This window comes from Microtus pennsylvanicus, chromosome 2 (genome assembly GCF_037038515.1).
Source record: "Microtus pennsylvanicus isolate mMicPen1 chromosome 2, mMicPen1.hap1, whole genome shotgun sequence".
Taxonomy (NCBI): domain Eukaryota; kingdom Metazoa; phylum Chordata; class Mammalia; order Rodentia; family Cricetidae; genus Microtus; species Microtus pennsylvanicus.
This window is the reverse complement of record NC_134580.1, coordinates 40683449-40703110: the sequence shown is the minus strand read 5'-3', so window position 1 is coordinate 40703110 and position 19662 is coordinate 40683449. Positions and strand designations below refer to the sequence as shown.

Here is a 19662-nt window from a genome sequence, read left to right as displayed (position 1 = left end):
CCATAGTGCCTTCTACATTCTGTTCAGTGGCTTCTTGTTAGTGATTACTTGTCATTTTATATTAGAGTGGGAATAGATACAGAAAAGAAAAACAAAAAAGAGCACAACAGAGGTCCTCTGGTACTATATGCTAAATACACTCATTTTTTTTTCTTTCTTACCTTTGAATTATACAGTTTCCCCCTCCTCTGCTTGTTTTCAAATTCTCTAATTATTATTGTTATATTATGCAAATATGCACGTAACTGCAACTTGCTGAGTCCATTTATTGTTGGTTTTAGGTATGACAACTTAGGGGCTTGTCTCTGGGGAAGATTATTCTCCCTCTCTCAACAGTCTTTAATTCCCTGTAGCTCTTCTGGGGGTGCGGCTTTGTGCGATTTCTCCTATCCATGTTGGTATGTCATGGTGTTGCCATTCTTCAGGTCTCGATAAAGATACTCCATTTTTGTTTAACTCCTGGGATCATGTCAAGGACAAAGTAGAGACTGGGTCTTTGAAATGTGTACCCTTCCAGCCAGTACGTTCTAAGTTCATTTGAGAGACCTTTTTTGGAAGTGTTATTTCACTCTTTGTTTCATACTCAGGTACAGAAGAATCTAATTTCAGTTTTAATTCTCTTCCTGGTGCTTGTTATATAGGATTTTAAATTGAGCTACAGCCATATTTATCAATCCTTTCCTACTTGTCCTTTTTATTTGTTGTGTCTAACTTAAAATAACATCTTTATATACCAATGACATAAACACTGTTCATTCACTTTCCTTATAAAATTTTCTAAGATTTGACTCTAATTCTTTATAGGAAACAAATTTTACAAATATTAATATACCACCATACTTTTTATACTAATTATATTGTAAGTCAGCTTTGTGCATTCTTCTTTGGTGGGTTTTAAATGTTTAATAGTACTTAAGTGTATTCTCCTTCAAAATTTAAAAATTGGAGAAGTTTTGACCATGAATGTCAAATCGAGTAGCAAAATACAATTTTCCAAACTGAAAATGTGTTACTGTTCCCAATGGTTTTAAAACAATAGCTTAAAGGGTCAGACTTTCCACCTACTCTCCCTGTATCTGTCCCATGTCCTTGTATGATACACCCTGCCTATGCCCTGGCTTTCTCTCTGTAAGGGAGAGAGTAGCCTGCCTCGCAGAGTGTGGTCAGGACAGAGCTGACAGGCATGCAATTGAGCCTCACATGGGACCACATACCAGATGTGTGATGATCATCTTATTCTTGTTATAAATAATGCTCTTAAAATGCTAAAATCCTGGCTACTATATAGATTTCCTTTATATACTTCCTCAGACTTTTGCCCATTGTTTCTGATTTCCTAAATTTATGATTAAAAAAAATAATGTGAGAATTTTGCCTAAGAAGAACTCATGAGAACATTGTTGATTTTCCCCTCGTAATCAGGTGACTTCTGGATACAAAGCCAAGACAATTGTTACTGCTCTGCCCGGGTCGTTTCTGGACCCTCTGTTATCGCCATCCCTCATGGAAGATTATGAGCTGAGGCAGTTAGTCCTGGAAGTAATGCACAACCTCATGGATCGCCATGACAATAGGGCGAAGCTCCGCGGCATCAGGTGATTCGCTGTGCTCCCTGAGAGCTCTTGGTTTTCTCAGTCACCATGCTGAATTGTGCTTGTGAGCATGCCCGTGTCTGTGTGGGATGTTTAATTGGTATCAATATGATTTTTTAATATGTTTTAAAATAACGTGATGGACTCTCATTCAGTGTGCTCTACAGAGTGCTAATCTAGAAATTATTACTTATATTAATTAAGAACTGTTTTGTTTTAATTTTACTTTAAGCCTAAGAATGGCACTATGAATGAAGATGATATAATTCTTAGTTAAGCATGGTAATCAAATAATATCATTTCATATAAACATTTAAAATGTAGATGTGACCAACTGAGTTCAAATGTAATCCTCCACAAAATACAAGGTCTTATAGCCAAATGTGCTATTCGTTTAAAGTTGTTGATATATTGTTTCTAGAATTATACCAGATGTCGCTGACTTGAAGATAAAAAGAGAAAAAATTTGTAGACAAGATACAAGCTTCATGAAAAAGGTAAGGTCATCTTTTTAAAGAGTGTCTGAAATGTATCTTATAGCCCTTTAAATGTCAGACGGTTTTATACTGATCTGTGGGCTTAAAAAGAAGCCATAGAATTTGGAGTGAAAGACCTCTCACTGCCAACTTCAGCCTGCCTTATATGACCACAGTACCAACTGTGACTCCTTGAGCCTGTGTTTGGATGTAAGATTGCTAGGCTGCACAGTTGTTTTGAATTTCTCCATTTGAGGGGAATTCCTGCTCTGCCCTCCTTGGGAACCAAATATGCATTCTGGTTTTTCTTAAGTAGCTTTTATGTAGACAGAACTGTACTGGAGTTTGTTGCTTGTTAGGTGTTTTTCTGTATACTGTTTGGGAAATGTGTTAGGCATTGTGTCTACCTTTAACACATGGGTGAATTTAGGAAACTGGTAAATTGATCAGGCTTCTTGTGTATTTTACTAGTCATGCAAAACTTGAGCAGGACATTTCATTCTATCACCATCTTTAGTGTTTCTGTCTTTGTCATTATGTTGATGATGTGCTTCAATTTAACATTGATTAATTAATCAGATTCCTTCAGTAAACATAATTCTTTTGAGTTCATCTTTATTGTATTCCAGAAACAGGGAAGTAAGGTTTTATTTGTTTTATTTCTTGGTTTTGAGTATTTCTCAGTATTACCCATTTATCAAATTTGTCCCAAATGCTAAGGAACTTTTAACCATGAATGAGTTTTGAAAACTCAGTTGATAATTTGGAGAGATTTTTTTATAGTATATGATGGTCATAAATGTCCTTAAACACTAAATCTGGATTCATTTTTTTGTTTGTTTTAATAGTCATAGAAGCAATGCTTCTTTCCACTAGACTTGAGCTTCTGTGAGCCATTAGGCTGTTGGACCATGCCGGGTCTGCTATCTTTTAAGATGTTCATAATTATGCTTTGATTTTAAAGTTTTAAATGACTTTGTGCCTCATAGTGTACGGAACCTAGGACAGTCCAGCCGATATTTTGGGAGCATCCTAAATCCTGAAACTGATTTTCCATCAGAGAAGCCTTAGCCTTTAAACTAGGAAACATCTTTTATTTCCCATTCCTCCTGAGCCTTATGTGAAAAACAGCTGCTCCCATTTTGTTTCCTACCACAGTCAAGTCCACAATTCTCACCTTGCAAAAGTGCTCATGTAATTTAGGAAAAAATTACTGTTTATTTTGAAATGTAAATACATATGCGTTGTTATTTTACTTACTTTAAAATGAACTAAAAGCATCCCCTTTTTAAAGTCCATACTCTTTCTTAGAGGAAATCGCTGGAATTTTTATAATATTATCCAGTTTTGTTAGTTTTTGTATGCTGAATGAAAAGAACAATAAATCATATGTTCTTTTATATTTAATTTTTTCAGTTTAGTGGTGTTTTGGTAAAATTCATCTTATGTGTATTACTATTACAATGTGTGTTGTAATATAATGCAAGTTATTTGTTGGCAGTCATTTGGGCTGGTTCCTGTTGGGCTTCCTCAAACAATGCTGTGCAACCATGCTTGTGCGTGAATTATGCTGTACAATACCCATTTCCCCATGGCAGTCCATATCAGGGATTCTTGAGAATAACTTTAAATGATGCAAATGCGCTAGAGAACACCCGTTTACTTTGTGCAGTCATTGCTCTTTTTTATGCTACGTTGTTAATATACAGAAGTATCTTTTTCTGTATCTTTCAGAATGGGCAGCAGCTATATAGGCACATATATCTGGGCTGCAAAGAGGAAGACAACGTTCAGAAAAACTATGAGCTCCTTTATACATCCCTGGCTCTTATAACTATCGAACTAGCCAATGAAGAGGTGGTTATTGACCTCATTCGATTGGCCATTGCTTTACAGGTATGCTTTATAACTTTCCACTGAAGAAAAAATTCTTTTTAGTGAATTAAATATCACTTATAGAGAGATATGATATTCAAGACCATGAATTTTGAGTAGCAGGGTTTTTGGTTGCATATTCAATTAAAGTGAACAACTCTGTGCTAAGAGCCATTCAAGACCTTTCAGCAGATGATGAAAACAGCAGTCCTGTACCTTTACTTCTGTCCAGTAGATAGGGTGGTCACTAAAATAATTATTATAGGTGTCGCACTGTTTAGTTGGAGTTAAGTGCTATATAATAAAAGGACAATGTGTAGTGCGTGTGTGTTTTTTTTCAGCTGTCTAAACTTTCTTCAGTTTTCCAGTGTAATCACTATGAATATGCTGATGGAGTATGAGAACCTGATCTTTCAAATTTATTTTCTACTGAAGGACAGCGCGATTATCAATGAAGATAACCTGCCAATGTTTCATCGGTGTGGAATCATGGCACTGGTTGCAGCATATCTCAACTTTGTGAGTCAGATGATAGCCGTTCCAGCGTTCTGCCAGCATGTTCGCAAGGTGAACCTAGAAAGTTCCTAGCCTGAGTTTTGTGTCAAATGAGCTAATTTCTCAATAGTCATTTTTTTTCTAATATACACACACACATATATACTTATATACAGACATCTATATATATTTATATAAATACATATATTTTAATAATTATATGTAATTTAAGGTAAATATATATATATAATTAGGATAATTTTGCAAAGTAAGATTAAGATAATTCTGAAGAAACATGAGGTACACAAGTACAGTTGATATTGTCTATTTTGGTTGTTACAGTTTTTGAGGTCATTGTTGAATAGAATACAGTTTTCTTCTCTCCTTTCCACTGAGCAGTTGTGACTTGTTATCTTAAGCTTTCTTCAGTTAAATGTTGTTTGTTTATGTTGTATAAGGCAAAGCTGGAGTTGAAAGATTAATGCTCCTTTTTTAAATTTTATTACCTTTCAGCGGTGTTTAATTTTTTTCAGTGGTCATTCCAGTTACTAACATGATTTCATACATATTTCAGAGTCCTTAATGTGGTAGAAATATGCCACAATTGAAAGCCTTTGTCAAAGAACCCTGTTTTCATGAGATCTTAAAGTACATCATGCTAAATTGTAGGTTTTGGGAGTATTCATAAGAGCAAAACTCATTCATTTAAAACTCATTTATGCATTGTGTATTGTCAGAATGGTGCAGACCCTTTATTGAGACACCCCCCACTGCACCCCAGGGCACTGAGCCCTGAGCACTACTGAGCACACAGTGGGGAGCTTGTGAGGGTTCTAAAAGAGGTCCGCATTGCTCGGCTGCTTAAGAAAATGTGTGCTCTGTTTCTTCTTAGGGTGATTTAGCAAATGTAACACATCATTTTTTACTGCCTGGTATACTTTATTATTAAACTTTTAATAGCTGTTGAATTTTTAGTATCATGTGAAAACAGAAGGAACTTAGTTTGAATTCAAAGATACACTCGTGGTGTTTCATGTAAATGCTTAAGGGTTTCTTTTTGGTTTTGCTCTTAGTTATTTTGTAAATGTTCACTACAAGGTCTTAATAAAAAGATTTTTAATTTCACTTTTGTTTTGTGTTTGCTTGCTTTCAGGTTATTGAAACTCGAACTATGGAAGCCCCTTATTTTCTACCAGAGCATATTTTCAGAGATAAGTGCATGTATGCACATTCTTTATAATTGATGGAAAGGTTGACCATAGAGAGATGAGTCAATAATAATTACAAAGGAGTAACTATTGTTCTAGGTTTATAATTATAGTAATTGTGTCATTACTGGCATTTAACCATATAACCTTTTGTCTTACATAATAATTTGACTCTATAGTTGTAGATAATGCATATTGACCTGAAAATGCAAAGTTTATCCCCTTTTAAAATGTGATAATATATTTCTTAATTATAACATTTTGCTCTGTGTGCTCATATAAATGAGCTGTCTTGTAACAGTATAGTTTTCTTGTTGAAGATTTCTGGTAACATAACAACATGTAAAATTGTGGTACGGAAACAAAAGCAAATTCATATGCTGTACCTTCTTCCTGCTATTCCACAGGAAAATAAATGCACGCTGATAATCCTTTTTTCACACTTTGGTCTCTAAGACAGGAAGCTCAGCATTGAAAGCACAGGGTAATGACCACAGTGGGAAAAGAGAGGGCACCTCTTATGACTATGTGGCTTGTCTGTCACCATGCTGGTCCTGGGCTTTACATTCACACTCAGCTGTGTTTTCACTCTCATTACATTTTGCTTAGTGTGAAAATTAAAGACTGAGTCTAGTATTCTTCGTCTTATAATGTCCAATAATGTCCAGGCATTAGCAGAGTGACAGGGCTAAGTTTACTAATGAAGTCTGATTGGGGAAAGAGCCCTAACAACCTAGACTTGGTTACAAAGCGCATAGGCTTGTTTTTCGTCCCCAAGTAACTTGTACTTCTGTCTAAAATATTGAGACCTTTACTGTAGAAGTTGATGCTTAGAAATCAATATCTAATGATTGTTGTTTTTATCAACTTGACAGGCTTCCGAAATCGTTAGAGAAGCATGACAAAAGTTTATATTTTCTGACCAACAAAATTGCAGAGTCCCTTGGTGGAAGCGGGTACAGTGTGGAGAGGCTCTCAGTTCCTTATGTGCCACAGGTGACAGGTATGTTCAGTAAACGTCCTGCCGTGCAATGAGGAGTGAAGGTTAGGTTTGTGGCTATACTAATATACCATGGCTTACTTTTTAAAGGTGACTTTGTATTGTATGTGTGTAAGTGTTGTGCCTGCATTGCCTGCATGTGTACCATGTTTGTACAGTGCTCATGCTGGCAAGAAGGCAGCTTTGGAACCTCCGGACCTTTTGTGGGTGCCGGGAACGGAGCTCAGGCCCTCTGCAGAGCAGTTAGTGCTTTTAGCCATGAGCCAGCTCCCAGCCCCTCATTAGTTGTTTTGATTTTGTTTGTTTGTTTGTTTGTTTTTCTTTTTTAAAGCTATTTTAAATGTTTTCTACTTTTAAATACTGCTTTAGAAACCTTTCTCTAAAGCTGTAGATATAGGAACGATTGATAGGAATTTACCATAAGGAAATCAAGAGGTCAGCTTTCCTGTTATTTTTAATCTATTATTTCTTCATGTATTTTAACTTTAATATTTCTTTTTTTCTTTTTTTTGGTTTTTCGAGACAGGGTTTCTCTGTGGTTTTGGAGCCTGTCCTGGAACTAGCTCTTGTAGACAAGGCTGGTCTCGAATTCACAGAGATCCGCCTGCCTCTGCCTCCCGAGTGCTGGGATTAAAGGCGTGCGCCACCACCGCCTGGCAACTTTAAGATTTCTTAAACAGTGAAGCAAAATGAAATCTTTTGTCATTGAACAATACTGTTGCACATTTGTCATTTGGAAGACTGCAGACCATTTCTGAAAAGTAACCTGCCAGTTTCTTGTATATTAATTAATGTGTATTTTTTTCTGTTTTTAAAAATAATGCCACCGTATTTGAAAATAAATTGCATGATATCTAGCATTTAATTTTTGTTCTAAAAATTAAAAATCAGTTTCATTCACTCTGATATTCAGTTAATGTATATATATGAATGTTACCTTGGTGTAAGAAATAGTTTCCTTTTAAGATAGATATCTCTATTATATAAAAAGAACCATTTGATTCTAGTCAGATAATTTTATGTATTAATTACCAAAAGTAGTATAATCTTTATATATAGCTTTTACCAATCTGAAGCTAACCTGGGCTGCATAGCAAGTTTTGGCCAACCTAGGCTACATAATAAGAACTTCGCCAAAAAAAAAAAGTAACAAAATAACAACAAAACAAAAATAAATAAATAAACCACCTCAGAACTCTATGGTTTAGTTTTGTTTCTTTTGGGGGGTGTTAAGCATTTAAAATATTAAACACTTATACTTTGGATTTAGCTATCTTTTCTTCAGTCCCAAAGCCTCCTAAACACAGGCAGAAACGCAAAGGTAACTCCACCTGGTGTAGTGTAGCCTGCCCTTCCTGTAGGAAAGCTACTCCCTGGATGTTTAGAAAATGGAGCCGTAGGCTGTGTCTTCTGCCTGTCATTAGTTGTTAACTCTGTTCTATGTCCTTATCCCTTATGTACTTTATTCTCTCTCCTTCTTCCTGTTGACGTCTCTGTAGTTTGTGGTGAGAATTACAGTGTGTATTTTCACATGTGCTTTGGCTCTTTTTAATTCCTTCTCCGTCAGACAAGCTCCATTCTTTTCCTCAGTGTCTCTTTATCCCAAGCTAGGAGGAGTCTGAATATTTCAGGGCATAATTAATTTTATGTCTGTATAGAAATTCCTAAGTGCAAGTAAACTTTTCTGATTTATTAGGAATGATGTTTTTAAATTAGTCTGTTGTGTGGAACATGTCTCATGCAGGAATCCTAAGAGTGTTATTTTATGTGATATTCGGTTATACCTAGTTATTACCTTTTTTCTGTGTAGTAGCTTTCTACTGTTGATTTTTTTTAAATTATGAGCAGTTAAAAACAATAAAACAAAAGTAAAAGCAAAATATAGTACTGGAGAGATGGCTCACAGGTTAAGAGCACTGACTACTCTTCCAGAGGTCCTGAGTTCAATTCCCAGCAACCACCTAGTGACCCACAACCATCTCTAATGAAATCTGGTGCCCTCTTCTGGTATGCAGGTGTATATGCAGGCAGAACACTATATACATAATAAATAAATCTTTTTTTAAAAGCAAAATTATTTAGTGTGTTGGCTAGCATGCACCACCCACCACCACCACTATAATATTAGCTCCATTTATCATATTTTGTGCCTAGCATTGAGAACACTGTGTTTCTATTCCTACTCAATCCTTACACTATCTTAATGAATAATGTAGCATTTTCTTCTCTATGCATGAGAAGTGAGGTTGATAATAAGTAATTTGATTAAATGGCACACTAAGTTTAGCTGCCTCTATGCTCTTTTAAATACTTAATAATTTATTTGATTTCACAATTTTCAGTGAGATCAAAGATTTCGCATGCATTCAGAATAATTGATGTCAGCTATGAGCAATAATCAACATCTTTCTTTTATTTGAGTCATATGACTATGAGACTCCAAGACCTGACAGCAAGGGATATAGCTCAGTGGTAAAGCATTTGACTGCAAAGTGATGGAGATCGCATTTTTATTTCCCTGTTTATTGAGAGAATGAGAAAATGAAAATACTAAGACATTAGCAGAAGGCCGGATGTGGTGTCATATGATAGTAATCCTAGCACCCAGGTCAGGTAGGAGGATTGCTAGTTTGGATTGCTTCTTAACTGATCAGGCCTACTACTGTATGTTAGGCATTGAAGGAGGTGATACTGGGAAGGTTCTGATTTTCATAAAGCAAGGTTTCAGTATTTCCATTTGAAGTATGGTTTCTCTTGAACCACAAAGCACAGGTGGTTGAAGGACTTTGTTAATATTATAAATGTAGGGCAGAAGTTTGAATCATTGTATAATTAGGTTCTAGTATGACAACCAGTGGGGCTCTTGTAAAATTTCTTAAAGGGGATGATTAGGATGTGGAATGAAATCACAGTGCATGATTGCTAAATTCTGAAGTAACTCTGTGCTTACTGGTGCTCTAAACAAAGGCTTTCCTAATGAGACTACTTGTGAAGGTGTCTTGACATTACTCTCATTGGATAATTAGACAGTCAACCCAATGTGTGCAGCCTCTTCCATATCTATCTCTCTTATACATACATCATAATTATGTATTTGTAGTGACACAGAAATCTTAAGGAGCTATGCGTTGGACAGTAGGCTTATACGGTTGTTTATAAATCATAAGTAGGATGGAAAGTTCTGTACTTCAGAAACAGTTCTACTAGGCACCTTAGGAAGACACAGTAGAAGGTTATCCCTGTACTTCTGTAATGATGAATTAGAAGTTAGAGATACTAACTTGACATTCAGAAGAGAAGCGATGGTGCTGAGTCCTGGGGAGCTTCACTGGTATTTGTAGAGTGTATCCCGGGGTGCCTGCTATAGCCCAGAGTGTTATTGACCAAGGAGATCCCTTGATGAGAGTAGAACAGGGCCCACTTTGGCTGTTGTTACTATTTGTAAGTGTCATCTGCAGCACAGAGCAAGCATTGTGAGCTGTGCTTTCCACACCCTCTCCCTTGTGAAGTTTGAAGAGAGAGAGGCAAAGAAGAGCACTCACCTGGTTCTGGAAGTCAGAGAGAGGGACTGTGTTCTGCAGGACCGAGGCGTTCAGATCAATAGGCAACTGTTTTCTTGAGAATGAGCACTTCCAAAAAGCTACAATGTCAAAGTGTCTGATAGTTGTCCTGATCCATTCCATCAGGGGTTGGATAAGCCTCTGATTCTGTGCACTGGGATGCATGCTGCTCTTTCCTTTCTCCTTATATAACTGTGGTTATTAACTATTTTCGTAGCCTGTACTTTGCTATCAGTGCTTAAAAGAAACATATGGAAGGTCCATAGTTATGTGAAAAACTTTCAACCTTATATCTATAATCATGATAAAGAAATAACATCAGAGCAAGATGCCATCTTATCACCTCTTAGGTTTGCTTCTACCACAGAAGTAAAAGATGACAAGTATCAAAAGTGCCCAGAAATGAGCCTTTATACATTGATGGCTCGCATGATTTGTGATACTGTAAATTATTATAGCCACTTTGGAAAATACAATTGAGATTTATTTTCTCAGTACTGAAAATATAACTACCAAATAGTATCTCAGTTCCACTTGTGAGCACTCCCAGAGTAATTGAAATCAGTGTTTGAGATGTCTGCACACATGTTCCCTGCAGCATTGAGTACTCACAAACGTACAGAAACAGCTGAAGTGCCAGCAGCCTGACAGTGATGTCCATTCACAGTGCAGTACAACTGAAAAACAGTTTTCACATCTGTATCAGCATGGGTGAATCTAGGGGACATTTGGGGGGCATGACAAATACCATATGACTACCTCCAGTCACACAGGAAAATTAAATTCTGATGTTTTACTGCACAACAAGGTGACTATCATTAGAAACTTCATTTATTTCAGATTAGCTAAAAGAGGACTTAAGGCTGGCAAAATGGCTCAGCAGGTAATTGTACTTGCTGCCAAGCCTGATGACCTGAGTCCCTTATGCAGAATGTACACGGTAGAAGGACAGAACTGGTTCTTTTAAGTTGTGCTCTGACCTCCTTATGTGCACCACAGTATAGGTATTGGCACATAGACGCACACACAATACAAAACAATTTTAAAATTAAAAGTGTTCTTACTACAAAGCGATGGTATGTTTTTAGGGATGGTTGTGCTGATCAACCTTTGATCATTCCACATTGTATGCAGGCCCAACATTGTACTGCACCCTAGGAATGAACAAAAGCAATTACTTTGCAATTTAAGTAAAATAGGATGAAAGTTGAGAACACACTGCTTTAAATGTTTAGAAAGAACATAAACCCCAAACTCAGCTTTCTACATTTTCTTGCAGTTTTAGATAATTATGTATCTAAAATGCAGCATAACATTTCTGACTAACAAATAATAGAAGAAAACTATTTTTATTTCAGATGAAGATCGTCTTTCTAGAAGGAAAAGTATTGTGGATACTGTATCTCTTCAGGTGGACATTTTATCCAACAGTGTGCCTTCTGATGATGTGGTAAGTTGCTGGAAGCTTATGATGGAGAACTGTTTTAAAGTAGCCATTATTTTTTTAAAAAGTTTCACTATACCTATAAATGGAAGAAACTACAAATCTAAGTTACTTTCAAGTCAACTAGATTACTAGTAGAAATTAATATGATTTAATTTTTGTGAATTCATTTCAACTGTCAGTCAAGATGCATAATACTAATATCTTATTAGAATTTTGCATTGGAATTCTGTGTGACAGAAAGACTATCAAACAGAAGCAAAGTTGTTTGTTTTGTTTTACTTTAAGTATGATATGTTATGCATGACCTCTTCAGTTCTTTAAATCCTGTTTATTTTATTTTAAATTATGAAGTATAAAGTACAAAAGCAGATGGATCTATGCACTTCCACGAAGCCAAATCCTTTCCTCAAAAGTTCCTGTGTAAGGAAATATTGCCACTTTGATCACTAGCTATTATGAATATGACTTAAGCTGTCTCAGTGAACTATTCAAGGACTGTGGCTGCTCACACTGTCCTGCCCTTGATGTTTTCCTCCTGCTTCAGGAGAACACAGGAGAGTACTCTGCTGAGTCATAGAAAGAAACATCAGCCAGTACTCTCAGCATTTGAGTCTCACAAAGGAGTTTTGATAGCCATCTAAAAGTGATAAATGCTAGCTGCCAACTCAGCTTCCTCTTCGTGATTCATAGGTTGTTTTCCTGCCCAGCTATTTCGTTATTGCTCATAGATACAATATAAATAATTAAAGGACTATCCGATCAAGAAATAGCAAATTGAGTTGTCTGAATTCATGTTCTCTCATTCCCTTAGCTTCTAACGCTTATCAGTTCATTTGTAATTTCTTAGTGTTCAGGGAACAAGCAACTTAGACTTTCTTTGCTATTCAACTCCATTATACAGAATTCTTTGATCTTATGGATCACTTGCTAGTGGAGCTCAAGAGCATTGAAGAGGGATCGGGAGGTAGCTTAGTGGGTGAGGTGCTTATGCAAGCAGGAGGACATACCTTCTGGATCCCCAGCACCTGCATAAAAAGCCAGGAGCTAAGATGTGGAGATCCTGAAGGCTCTTGACAGTCTAGCCCAGGGGAAACGTAAAGTTCAGTGAGGAGACCTTATCTCCTGGACCACAGGAGATGGCTAAGTGAATAAAACCAGGTATATATAAAGAATGCAGTTGGGTTCTCTGGTATCTCATAAAAGACAATAGATGTGGCATCCACCTGTAATTCCAGCATTTAGAAGGCAGAGACAGGATCTCTAGGGCAAGTTTGCTAACTCGAATTGATGAAATTAGGATTTACCAAGAGACCCTATTATATAAGGTGGAAAGTGACCAAGGAAGATAGCTGACATCAACTTTGGGCTTCCACACCTGCACACTTAGGGAATTCTGCATACACATGTCCACACATAAATATGCAGAAAAAAAGGGTAGTGCTGTTCTGATGGAAACTTGCCTGGGACACCGAGGGAATGAAAGAAGGATAGATGATATACAGAAAAGTTGGAATTGGGTAGGCTGTGTACTCACTAATGGAGCGGTACTAATATCAGCTAGGCAACAACCCAGAACCTCAGCCATCAGCTAGGGGAGCATTCTCAAATTGTGGTCCTCTAGAGGAAAGAAGCTGCAGTATTTGCACACACTGCCAGTTCCTGATTCTGACCCAAAGAAGTCCAGTTTCCTGGGGTCTGAGGCATTGGTCCTTGTTGGTACTATACAATCACTCAGGACTTTATCCATTCCTTACATATGCACTCAAGGCTTCCTCTGCTCCTCCACACTGAAGGCAGATATCCCAGTATCAACTTTTGGCCTGTACTCTCCATCCATACGCACACAGAATTACTTGAAAAGGTTAAAACTATCTTCCCCAAATCCACCTCATTCTTCAAAGCCTCTTTAGTATATACACTTCTTATTTGTAAAGAGAGTATCTTGCTAACTCTTTCAGTGAGTAGGATTTTAGTCTTGCTACCCTGTCAGTAAAGAAATTTGCTGAGAGCCTTGGCTTCTAGGCTTAATTTTAATCAAGAATACAGGATGTTTTAATGTTGTGATTTTATAGGTCTTTTTGCTTATTTTTTGTTTTAAAATTAATGTGTTTGATACTTGAGACTGTTGTAAAGAATCAGTCTGTGTTGTTGAGGTTTCTGTCCTGCCTGATTTCTGTCCTCCCGCCAGGTCCCACAGTCATTTAGCCCCAGAGAAATCACACAAAGGTCTATATTAATGATAAACTGATTGGCCCATTAGCTCAAGCTTCTTATTAACTCTTATAACTTATTTTAGCCCATTATTCTAGTATATGTTAGCCACATGACTCGGTACCTTTTACAGTGGGGCAGGTCATATCTTCCTTCTTCCCTGTCTGGACAGGACTGGGGAGGAATGGGTTTCCTCCTTCCTAGAATTCTCCTGTCTGGTTATCCCGCCTATACTTCCTGCCTGGCTACTGGCCAGTCAGCATTTACTTAAAACATAATTGACAGAATATAGACAATTGTCCCACACCAAGTCTGTTATAAAGTAAACTGAAAAATATATACACAAAGACACTATAAAGATTCTCAAAGTTCATTAATACATTAGATTCTCAAAGGCAGTGTGCTATAAGCCTGTCACATACATCACACACTGGATGTTTGATAAGTACAATTTAATGTCATATTTAGTTGAGCACATTTGAGTTTCAAACTCACTGGAATATGCTTTTGTATATTAGTTGTTCAGATGCCAAAAGATAGAACAGAATTGCCTTATAGACGAAACTAAGTGTATATAGCGAGGGCAGGAGAAATCCATATACGTTAGCTATTTTCCAGTTACTGTTAAATATTTATTTCAGCGTTCATCATAAAATTTATTATAGCAAGAATACCTGCATTATAACTTTTCTCATATTCTCTGTCCTGTATTATATATTTTTGTTGTTGTTGTTGTTGTTGTTAAACATGAAGCTATTTATCCCAGTCTAAGAACAGTGAGTCTTGTTTACTTTGTTAAAATGCTAGTGCTAGATTGCTCATAGGTGCAAATGACTAGCCAGAGCCTAATCTTGTATATCTGCTCCAAATATCTAGAATGCAACTGAAGATTCCAAAGTTTAATCTGACTTCAACTAGAAATGTGACCCTCGATAGCAAAGCTGAGGTAGCGGACTCTTGCTGCTTGACTTCCAGCTAAAGCCTTTGTTAAGAGACGCTAAGGTGCAGAACATACAGTCTTGCTTTCGTTAGTCTTGCTGCCTTAGACTTAGCAAAAGACGCCCATGAGCTAAAATTAGGGATGACCGAAGTGCCAGGCAAGTACTCATGTATCCTATCATTGCTTAACTGTCATTCAGAGATACTATAGTAACCGTTTATTACTCTGTGAAAATGTTTTCATGCCTCTTAAAGTACCACTGCCCAATTGTCCCAAAATGCTAATCTTTTAAAATCATAAAACATTTATTTTATAGCTTTGTACATATTTCAAAGCAAGAGATCTGAGAGCCCCAGATAAAGGGTATTTATAGGAAATACAAAACTGGTGGTTAGCCTTAGAAAATCCAGAATATGGTTGCTTTAGGGTGAACACTTCTCAATATAGTAATTCCTTGAAATCTTCATTTGTTCTTTTGTGTGTGAATGTTTTGCCTGCATGTATACCTGGCACCAGAGGAGTGTCAGATCCCCTGGAACAAAAGTTAAGGACAAATATGTGCCACCACATGGGTGCTGGGATACTAACTCTGGCCCTCTGCAAGAACAGCAAATACTCTTAACCACTGAGCCATCTCTGAAGCCCATTCTTTTAACCATTTAAAATCTTAGTTACTTCATACTTGATTTGTATGCTATCTACAGTAATAAAATGATAAAGGAGCCGGGTGGTGGTGGCGCCCGCCTTTAATCCCAGCACTCCTCGGGAGGCAGAGGCAGGCGGATCTCTATGACTTCGAGGCCAGCCTGGTCTACAAGAGCTAGTTCCAGGACAGGAACCAAAAGCTACAGAGAAACCCTGTCTCGAAAAATCCAAAAAAAAAAAAAATGATAAAGGGTCTTTAATGGTTAGTTATTATTTACCGCATAGCAAAAAAAAATGTATTTGTAATCTCCGCCTTGATTGCTTCAAAGTGCCTTCCTCCTACCGAGCACAAATCAGTCACTGTATCATATGGCACATCCATACCCTGGAGGCCGTGCTTCATCCAAGGGTGCAGAGGTGCTGCCTCCTCTGCCAGGCTAACACCCACCTATGTCCCAGTCAGGAAGCCACTGCAGGAGGCCATTGTTATGGCCAGGGAAGCAGTGCAGAGATTCTGCTGTTTGGAATATAATCTCAGCTCTAGCCAGTCAAAAGGAGGAAAAAAATATTGGTGAAAACGTTTAGGTGATTTGTATATTGGTAAAAATATTAATTATATTCACTTTTCTTACTTTTTGTTCTTCTTACACTCTGTTTAGGTTAGCAACACTGAAGAAATCACCTTTGAAGCACTGAAGAAAGCAATTGGTGAGCTATGGAGAACTGTTTAGTTCTCCTAAAATCCCATCTTTACCTTGGTACTTTTTTAGTTGATAGAATAAGCAGATAAAGCATGAAAAGAAAGAAAAGGAAAAATATCATTGGTGTCTATATAAGTGGGTCATTTATTTAAATACATTGTTTATGCTTTTTAGATTGTCTCAGATGTATGTACACATAAACAAACATGGTGGTATAAACAAGGTAGACGTTTGCTTTTTACTATCTAACAAACTTTGTCCAGACCATCATGGTCTTCAGTTAAAAAAAAAATGCCTTTCTGTTAAAAGACTCTGAGACACATTGGCTCTAAACAACTCAGCTGTATTTTATTTTTTTTATCCATTGGGATCTAGATGCAGTTTAACAAAATTTTAGTGCTTGTTTTTTTACAAGAGCAGCAGCATAGTTAGACAAAAAAGAAGTATTCAGAAAAGCCCTAGTAGTCTTTTGATTTCTGTTAAGTTGCTGTTCTCTCTTGTATATGTAGGTATGTATGTGTGTGCATGCGTTTTTGTACGTTTATGTATTATGTGTATATCTTTATGTGTGTTTGTTGTGTATATGTATTTAGTAAGAGGCCGGAATTCTATAAAAGTAGGCATTTTGGTGTGGAATTTTAACTCTTAGATTTAAATTTTTTCCCCATATATTTGTGTTATCTAGTATCAAGTGAAACATTTAAGGAATGTTGTGTACTTTGCCTTTTTCACTATAGAATTCACTCTTTAATCATTCTTATGTGGGGGACTATAGATCATTGGTTCCCATGGCCTTTGGCATGATCTTATGACTTTCTCTAACTGGTCCTTACACAGATACCAATGGAATGGAAGAACAGGAAAAGGAAAAGAGACGTCTTGTGATAGAGAAGTTCCAGAAAGCACCTTTTGAAGAAATAGCAGCACAGTGTGAATCCAAAGTGAGTGAGTTGATGGACAGTGGGTGGGGAATGACATTTTGGAGCTTATTCTGCCCACTGGCTTTAGGCATATTGTGACTCCAGCCTCTGAAAGCAGAGCTATTGCCTAAAGAATTTCTTTATATGATGATGGTGATGGTGGTGATGGAAATAGCAGATCCTGAGCTGGGTGAATGACAGTCATTGCTTTGGTATTTTGTTCTGTTTTGGTTTGTTTGTATTGAATGGTTTTTGATAATTTTACTGTGGATATTTTTTTGTGTTTCAACTTTCAACTTGTGACTATAGAACTTGAAAAGGGTGAGTGTGGGGAGAAGACCTACATTAAAGTCCAATAGATACTGCAGATTAGAGTATTCAAACAGTCTCATGTCAGCCTCATAGATACAGTTGTGCTTCATATATGGGTGGCTGGCAAACAAGAAATTCTTATCATTCGTTATTCTCCTTTGCAGGCAAACTTGCTTCATGATAGACTTGCTCAAATACTGGAGCTCACCATACGGTAAGGGCTTTGTCAGCACAGAAGTAGTAACACAGAAACTAGAAGCTGTGCGTGGCTGTGCATGTTTAATAACTGCTTTGCACTGAGCATAAAGAAGATCTGACTGGCAACCCTTTGTCTCAGTCCTCCTCTGTTTGGAGTCTGAACAGTCTCTGGTCCAGTTATCTCCTGGCATTTCTAGCTTTCTCTTAAACCATCTCTTCCTTCGTGCTGGCCTGATGCGTAACTAGGAATTCTAATGTTATGTTTAACTGGAGATCATTCATATTTAACTATTTGCACACACTCCATCTACAGTTTGCTATGCTTCCATCCAGAGCAGTTCACTGCTACTGGGATGGATCCTTCGCTTTCCTTGCACTTTCCCATATACTATCTAGTTACTATGAGAATTTTATTCCAGAGTATACAGTATCTCACTGCCGTCCGTCATTCTGAGTTTGTCTCTCCTTAAGTAATTCAGTCTAAGAAGGACGAAGGCTCTCTTAAGCCCTGTGTACAGGAGGAGCTACCACAAGGTCTCCCTCCCACTGACATCAGTGTGGAAATTGGCCCAGTAGAGGACACACACACACACACAGAACCTTGCTTCTGAAATTTTGTTTTCTCCTTCAGCTAAATCCTTTATCTTTTAACTTGACTAATTCTCTTTTTTTTTCTTCAAGTTTATATCTTAAATGATTAAAAGAGACTGTTAGCCATTCTTGTCTACTTGACTTGTTTTTATTCTGCTTTGTCTTCCACTATCATATGTAAGACACTTCTTTTAAATCAGTTTCACTTATTATTCTGGACGTTTTCTCACCACTTTACTATTTCAAAGGAGAGAATTGTTCATTTATAAAAATTCAGAAAAGGACTAAATTATAAATTGTATTAGAGACTTCCTTTTCAGAAAAAAATTACCAAATACAGAGCTTTAACTCTGTTAGTTAAAATTCCAGATACCTGCTATGTACTTGGCCTTAGGCTATATACTTTATATCAGTTATTTCTTCTCTCAACCCAGAAAAGTAAGTACATGCTGTCTCTGAGTTTCCAAGTAAAGACACCAGAGCCTAGAGAAGGAACATAATTTGCTGAAGGTCTTGTACTTAGAGACAGACAATTAAAACATATAGTCTGCATTCTCAAGTAGAGTGATGCTGCGACCAACACTCTTACAACACTGTTACATCCGCACATTTGTATGGGTTTAAAAGTTTAAGAACAGCATTATATTTTTTATCCTTTGGTACCATGACTTTGTCTAGTATTGGCTTTGTCTGGATTGGACTTAACACTTGGTGGCAGTTAATACTTAGCAACACATAGTGTCCCAGAGTGTTTCAGTAGGAGTCCATCCACAGATGCCACTTTGGAAGAAGTTCTGGGACAGCTTGTATGATACAGAGGGGCTAACGGCATGTCGCACTGTGGGTTTTCAGGCCTATCTGCACATTTTCTCCTGTTTATCTGATCAGCCAGAGAAGAGACTTTGTGCTATACAAAAGTGAAGCCAAACCATCTTATACCTCAGTCTCTGTTTTTTTTTTATTCACCACGGCTTGGGTACAGAAGAGAAAAAAAGGAGAAATGCAAAGCAACTGTAAAATGAATGCAGCAGCAGACACAGCCAGTTACTGCACCCTGTACGAAGGGCGTCAGAGATTCCTGGAGAGTGCCTGTGTTGGAGTAGAGACACACTGGCTCCCACCCTGCTTCCTGCCTGTGTTGGAGTAGAGACACACTGGCTCCCACCCTGCTTCCTGCCTGTGTTGGAGTAGAGACACACTGGCTCCTACCCTGTCTCCTGCCTGTGTTGGAGTAGAGACACACGGGCTCCTTCCCTGTCTCCTGCCTGTGTTTACTGGGATCCTGCTGTACTGTTCTCTTTATACTCTCATCACTATAAACTTTAACATTCTTAGTCAAGTATTAAAGCATAACAATCAAGAAAATACAAATGCAAATATTTGCAAAGTGCAATATAGAAGATTGAAATAGTATCAGTAGCTTTAAATACTGGAACAGTTGCAAGATTATTTTTTAGCTGTATAATGTAGTTGATAGCAATTCAAAATTGA

At 37.3% G+C, this 19662-nt stretch overlaps 1 protein-coding gene across 4 annotated transcripts in view; it reads left to right on the top strand.

Moving 5' to 3' along the window:
- Positions 1-19662, top strand: part of Efr3a (EFR3 homolog A) — an 83790-nt gene that overhangs the window by 59931 nt on the left and 4197 nt on the right. For all 4 annotated transcript variants that reach the window (XM_075960903.1, XM_075960902.1, XM_075960904.1 and 1 more), the window contains 10 exons: positions 1423-1595; positions 2014-2089; positions 3803-3964; positions 4379-4510; positions 5592-5659; positions 6522-6649; positions 11565-11656; positions 16109-16157; positions 16988-17091; positions 17547-17596. In XM_075960903.1, the coding sequence (XP_075817018.1) occupies positions 1423-1595; positions 2014-2089; positions 3803-3964; positions 4379-4510; positions 5592-5659; positions 6522-6649; positions 11565-11656; positions 16109-16157; positions 16988-17091; positions 17547-17596 (1034 nt within the window). The remainder of the gene's footprint in view (positions 1-1422; positions 1596-2013; positions 2090-3802; positions 3965-4378; positions 4511-5591; positions 5660-6521; positions 6650-11564; positions 11657-16108; positions 16158-16987; positions 17092-17546; positions 17597-19662) is intronic.